The 7098-nt window shown below is 38.3% G+C and overlaps 1 protein-coding gene across 2 annotated transcripts; it reads right to left on the bottom strand.

The window, feature by feature from the left end:
- Positions 1–1074: 1074 nt before the first annotated feature.
- On the bottom strand, positions 1075–5589 carry LOC148912297 (uncharacterized). Of its 2 annotated transcripts, XM_089027461.1 has the most exons (3): positions 4585–5588; positions 2225–4114; positions 1075–2179 (listed from the first exon to the last, which is right to left on the bottom strand). In XM_089027461.1, exons 2-3 carry the CDS (start codon positions 4080–4082, stop codon positions 1368–1370), a joined length of 2670 nt encoding a protein of 889 aa, XP_088883587.1. In that variant the 5' UTR covers positions 4083–4114; positions 4585–5588; the 3' UTR covers positions 1075–1367. The 2 variants fall into 2 exon arrangements, with proteins under 2 accessions (XP_088883587.1, XP_088883586.1); XM_089027460.1 differs by having other exon boundaries at positions 1075–4114; positions 4585–5589.
- Positions 5590–7098: the final 1509 nt, after the last annotated feature.

A 7098-nucleotide genomic window follows, 5' to 3' on the forward strand; every position in this document is an offset into this window, starting at 1 on the left:
TGAAATTAGAAGACACATTGCTTGAACAAATCCCAAGTCAATAGCATGAAACTCGGGATATATTGGGAGGGACACGTGATACATAGCAAAGTAACGTACGTTCAAGATTAACAACTTTCCTTAAGAATTAGAACACTTCTCCTGGAGGCGGTGTTTTCGGTCGGGAACCTTCAAAATCACGGGAAACGTTACCATGACAACCAAACTCACAGCTATTCATAGGATCAATAGAGCTTGGTTAGGGCTTTGATCTGGCCAAGTATGACCTATTAGCCTGGTATCCGAAAGGAGCGGCGTAGTTAAGAAGTTCAAGTCCAGTTAGCATATTGCAGAATCATGGTGGATATGATTTTTAAGTTGAGTACAAAAAGGTGCATGTCCAGAAACTTCACATAGGGTTAATCAATTGAAGCCATCTTATGGCAAGTGATTATAGTTGCCGAAACTTGCACAATGGCAAGTTGGGTTGCGCAATCGATGACGTCATAGCCGAGATAAGTAATTTATCTGTAAATCTAGTCTAAAAAACCGGTGGTCTTCCCACAATCATAAATGTTTTGTTCAGAATGACAAAGAATCATTTAGAGAACTCAGAAGAAAATTAAGGATGATTTAAGTTAATGCATCAAGAGTATGAATATGGAGTTCATTTGTTTTCATTGTTAAGCTGTCAGCCATGGGAAATTTTTGAAAATCAAAATTCTAAAATTAAAAAAAAAATGTACAAAAGCAGCGACATAATTTAAGGTAAATAATACCAATACTCTTTTACATGCCCCTCAACATATTAAAGTTTCTTTCAAATGGACAAACCCTAGCCCTTAAAATGAGCTTATATCGTTTTTACAACTATGACGGGGTTTACTGAGGCACTACTGACCGGTCAGGGTCTCACAAGAATACTTTTTTTTTGTCTTTTATGTATAATATAACAATTGAAACAGCAATTTTATTATTGCTTCGTTATTACTCAAGGGAGCATGCGGGAAAATGCAGTTTTAATTGTTAAACATATACTTTAAAAAATTGGGAAATGGGAAAATTGATTGTATAATTAATTGTTGATCGCACACGTAATATTTTAATATTTTATATTTTTACTTGGAAACAAATATCAGTGCATCATTAAGCTCGGTGGGCTTATTTTGTCACAAATACATCGATTATAGTTGATTTTATAATTTACCATCTTCTGTATGATCGCTATATAAAATGGTATACAATTTCATATGATTTTACATATCATCCTCTGCATGGTAGCTACATAACAATGGTACAACTCATGTGGGTAAAAGTTAATTGATGCTAAATAAACTATTGCACTTTAAAGAAAACGTTTTATTAGCTATATGTAGATATATATCATACTACTTTTTTTCTATTTGATAATTTCGACGCATATGCTTTACCTTTTGGTAGGCACGTTCAGTACCCTCCCTTTGAGTTATTTCAAAGGTTTCCTTGTTATTAATTAGTTTTCGGATAATCATATCTCTCGTGGGCACTTTCACGCTGGTGATTTCATTCCTGCAGACATCTTCTATCTTCTTAGTGTCTGCTATTGACCACTGGCGCCTTTTGTAGCAGATCGAGGATCGTCCAACATCGGCGTTTTCTGATGGTGGTATGACATCCGAACCCTTCTCAGTTTCCTGGAATGACTTCACGTCCACTTCAGGTTCATCCTTTTCATCTTCAGCTTCGAGTTCCAAGGCTTTTTCTTCTAATTTGCCATCCATTAAAGTGGTGATCGTGTCATGGGCATCAGAGGCTGCCTGCATCTTATTTATTAAGTTGTAGTGGCGGTCGGCTGTTGCTCGCGAATGTCCCATCTTGCTTGCGAGTTTGTTTTTCTCTGGAGAGCTTAAACCCCTTGTGTTCGTAACAATACAGTGCCTGATCATGCTTGAGGAAAAGCCTGATACACTCTCTTCTCGCAGACAACCAGTCTTGGCTACAAACTGCTTCAAGGCATGGTGCACATGCGAGTTAGTATAAGGCGATCCGGTCGAGTTTAGGAACATGGCATCCGTCTCAAAACCATCTTTAATCAGCAGTTGTCTGAAGTACTTGATGTACCTGATAATCATCAGGCGAAGGTCATTTGAGAAGTTAAGGATTAACCCCCCTAACGTTTTGGTCGTCTTCTGATTCGAAATATGTATAGTCCATTTGCCATCTACAATTTTACCGTCGTCGAAAGTGGCGAGGCTTATCTCGGCACAAGGCCCTGCTCGATTGGCATTTTCTGTATTTATCAGGAAGATTAGGTAGTTTCGCACATTCACAGCATCTTCGGGGGTGAGACTGTAATTGCTGGTATGCATGATCATCTCTCTCATTTCTTTAACATGAGATGACGAATTTATGCTGCGGATTTCTTGGACTGTAGGAAGGACATTTTGGGCCTTCCATTCTTGATCTGCTCGTTGCTTGGCAATCGTCTTTCCCCATGACTCTCTCCAGTTTCTTTGGGTGTCTTTCAGTTCTTCCAGCGCCTCTCTCTTGTCAGATGAAAGTGACCTTTTCATACTCTTGATGGCATAGGTAAGAAAGCGCTCAAGACTTGAAGAGTAGCAAGATAAAGTTTTACTACAAAGGCCTTGTGACTTTTCTTGCTTTCGCAACTCAATCTGACGCTTAAAAAAGCGCTTGTAAAGCCGATCTTTGTCCAAAAAGACACCCAGGTCCCGAACGTTCGGATCTACAGCTTTGGCGATGGTCACAACGTGCTGGCACATTTGACGAATCATGGCTGGTGTCTTTTCAGTGCCATCTGGAGTGGCAAGATAGATGTTCCAGCCCCTAACTAATGACTCAAAGATGTTAGTGGGCATTGAATTTGGTCCATATGGTCCCAGGTTTGCCTCTTTTCCCTGAACATTATCATTGTCATCACTAACATCGTCGCCGATACTTTCATCCATCTCTTGCTCTTTACACGCTTCGTTTTCTTCACTGTCTTTATTGTCTTCGCTAATCTCGTCTTCACTCTCGTCGTTTTCGTCACGCTCATCCCATTCACTACCTTCTTGCTCTTCGCTTTCGCTATCTAAAGCCAGAGGGCATTTTTTCTTTGTCTCGACATCCTTTGCCAGTTTTAGCAAAGCCATCTTGAACTTGGATAATGGCTTTTTTCCATCCACTTCTTGTTTTTTCGATTTACTGCTTTGATCATCTTGAGTATTATTTGGAGTGTCTTTGGTTGTGGTTATCATTTTTTCTTTTTTGCTGATGATCTTACTCTTTGCTTTTAACCTTGCCATTTTTTCACTTCCAATATCAATGTCGTGATGGACGTTAAGATGTCTCTCCAATTTCACCCCTGACCAGGTACATTTCTTTGCAGGGCAAGCACGTATGCGATGCCGGTCTTTCCGTTGTTCTGACTGTTTTTGGAAAAGCCACTGCTCATATTTTTCGGAAGACCAGCCATGCCCTGGCTTGTTGGTTGCAAGGTGCGCACGAAGGTGCTTCCTTCTCTCGCCACACACGGGGCATTCGCCTGTGGAAAGAAGGGGTCTTTTCTTTACACACGTGACCATAACTTCTTTTTCAGGATCTTCTACTTTATCAAGCTGAGTTATTTCTCCGGTCTCCTTGGCTCTGGATATTTTTACCACTTCCTGAGAAGTCTCTGCTTCCATCGACGCATCTGATGGAGGCTCTTCATAAGTGGCACCTGTGACACAGGCTGTAGATTGCTCTTCATATGTTCTTGGGGCTTGCTCCGGTTGTATATTGTCAGCATGAATAGGGCCACACTCGTCTTCAATTTCACCAATAGCATCTAGTAGTTTCTGGGCTCTTCGCTTAACAACAGCTTTGGCATTGAATCCGTCATCCTTGCCTTTTGGAAGGACTGCAATCTCTTTTCCTGTGCGGCAAAAGTGGTGAGCTCTCAGAGTTGATATAAGGAAGTCGGCTCGAGAAAAGAGGCTTGGCTCCCTGTCCTCAGTGACAATTTGCTCCATCATTAACTCGTTTATATACTTGGTACATAGTTGTGCCCATTCCTTGTCACGCATTTCGGAGTATTCATCACTGATTTGAGCAGGATTGCAAGCAAATAGGTCATTCATTTTGGTGAACTTTAAATTGACGTTCGAATATGCTATGAGAAAAATTATTTGCATTAGTTATACCATATGACAAAAGTAAGACCTCGGTGAATTATCGTATGGAATTTATTTTTTAATTCTGTATTTAATATTCCAGACAACGAACCAACTTGTGGTATATATTAGTAAACTGCAAATACTTAAAGCAACACCTGAGCCTCTATCAATGTTATGTTACACGGCTAGCACGTGGGATCTAACTATGTTCGTTTAAAGAGTTTAAAGGGCTAAGTCATAAACATAATCGGTAACGCAATTCAATTAACTAAACTAAAGGATACCTCAACAAATGTAAGAATAATAATCTGATTAATCATAACATATGTATCGTACAAATAGATACGAATGGAGTTCATAGTTGTACCATGTACAATGCAAACTTTCAATTGATTCGCGTGATTTGGTGAATCATTTAAAATTCTTGTTAAACTTGTCTAATTACATAAATAATAATACAACTTACATATCAGTCCTGCGCTAGCTAGTCCTGCGCTTGATAATCGATGAAAGCAAGATAGTGTAACGTGTTGAGGTAATGACTCAGAGAGACTTGTTTAGCTCCAAAGATGTTTATTGCTCACTACTAGATCACAAGTAGACTATCTATGAGTTACAATCCAACTCTATTTATCAGAATTATAGACCCTACTTAGTTACAAACGTGATAGTTAGGACTACAATGTACATAACCAGAGGTGTGTTGATGACGTCTTCAAGACTGGAACTAATTGATTGCTCACGCAAAGTCACGTAAAGATCAAACTAGAATTTCACGTATAACATTTAACTTAACTTCGTTACAATAGCTTTGAGGAGTTTAAGAGTTTTGAGGTCAGACGATCAGTTTATAACTTCTTTGATTCCAGAATATAGTTAATAAACAGCTTATAGCAAAGAGTTACACGCAGCACAATCATTACATAAACTGTCTAAAGTTAATAGGCAGTGTTTCTAGTGTAGGATTACAAGGTTTATTACATTCTTATCTAGAAATATCCTTACCGTAATTCCTGAACGTAAAACACGAACCCAAAGTACGTATTTTGTATTCCCTAATCACGTTATATTTACGCAAATATTTTTTACGGCTTCGTAAAGCCTATTTGTAAAATTTTAACGAGAAATTTCGAAAGCGGTATTCCCTCACGGCTAAAAATACATTTAGTACAAATTAGATAAACCTTAAAATCTAAATATATAATGCAAATCATTTTTCTCGGTTATATTTAACATGAGCAGTCATATTCGCACAATAACCGGTGCTCTTCCCAAAATGACCGGTCATATTCCCAAAATGACCGGTCTTCTTCCCAACTGACCGGTCGAGTTCCCAAATGACCGGTCGAGTTCCCAAATGACCGGTCGAGTTCCCAAATAACCGGTCGGGTTCCCAAAAAACCGGTCGAGTTCCCACAATAACTATGCCTACTACTACTACTACTACTACTACTACTACTACTACTACTACTACTACTACTACTAATATATAGCAATATAAAATCGTAGCAATAATAATTCTAAAAATTTAGGGATAAAAGCTAATAATTATAAGTAAAAAAATTATCATTATCGACATTATCGCGATCATTACAGTTATCATTGTAAACAAAAACGTCATCGCTTATCGCCACCGCAAGTACAGCAGTGGAGCAGCTCAACGGCTTCGAGCTGAAAGCATGTAACATTTGTTATCACCGCCATCGCCATCTCCACAAGAGATCTTGACCATATCATCACCATCACCATCATCATCACCATCATCATCACCATCATCACCACCTTCATTATCATCTCCATCATCACCATCGTCATCATCATCACCACTACCACCACCACCATCATCATCATCACCATCATCATCATACGGATGTACATAATTTTTTTAGACTATTATCGAAATTTTGCGAAACTTTGCTCCTGTTCATACATTTATAGATACTAAAACGAGTAGATTTCGGATACATATTTCGTCTTTATTCATTGCTTGATTTTCGTGTCTTTCTGCTGCTGTATATCTTCTGAGGAGTAGAATGTGGCGATTGGTGGAAGCGCCAAGGCTCTCTTTTCCCCTAAGAGATTTTCTGTCCTTGGTGCCGGCTGACTCAAGGATTTTTGGATTGCTGCGAATTTTCTTGATGTGAAAGTTTTAAGCGAAGGTAGACTCTGTGAAGATTGATTCCACGGCATCTTGCTTACTTGAGAAAGAATCCTAAGGGTAATGACAAAAACGAAAGGAAAACGTTCAAACTTAATTAGAAGCCATCCCTTTCTATGGTCTAACGTTAAACTGAGCACCGTTATGAATGTTCCTTGACGGGAAGCCCGATGAAAATACGCAGGACCGATAGAACCAGCCACCCCAAATTAAAATATCTTTGACTTCTCAGCAGGTGACGCCAGAAAGGAAAAAAACATTGTTTTTCTTATGTTGTTAACCCAAGCATAAAACGATTTTCAATAATAAAGTAAGAGTTAAAATAAGACCAACATACAACAGATAGGAATATAGATCCGAAAAGAAAAAAACCGTCTTTCTCACAAACAATTTTTGTTTCGAAAAACATTGTGATAAATTTATATTTCCATCTTTTGTGATACATTAACCGGAATCATTTTTTATTTATTGACACTTGTTTTCCTTCGTTGTCAAATTAAAAAAGTTCTTCACTTCAGAAGTATGTTTTTAAAGTATAAATATCTAAGTTTGGCTTGACTTTATAACACAAGGTTTTTCTTTCTTTCTTTCTTTCTTTTTTCAAAGAAGAAATAACTGACATCATAGATATTAGAGTGAAATGGTTTGGAAACTCCAACTTCTATATTCCCTAATACTGTGAAAAAACCGATGAACTTTTCCTTCCCTGTGCACGATCAACGTCATATAACAATGGATAAAGTCGAACAAAAACCTAAAACAATAGGTTTCCCCGGCACCCATTCCGCGCCATTAACTATGCTGACATTTAAGAATAAATAA

The sequence above is a fragment of the Actinia tenebrosa genome, unplaced genomic scaffold (genome assembly GCF_029948245.1).
Source record: "Actinia tenebrosa isolate PJP-AT-01 unplaced genomic scaffold, QUT_ActTen_1.0 PGA_scaffold11__36_contigs__length_13525064, whole genome shotgun sequence".
NCBI lineage: Eukaryota > Metazoa > Cnidaria > Anthozoa > Actiniaria > Actiniidae > Actinia > Actinia tenebrosa.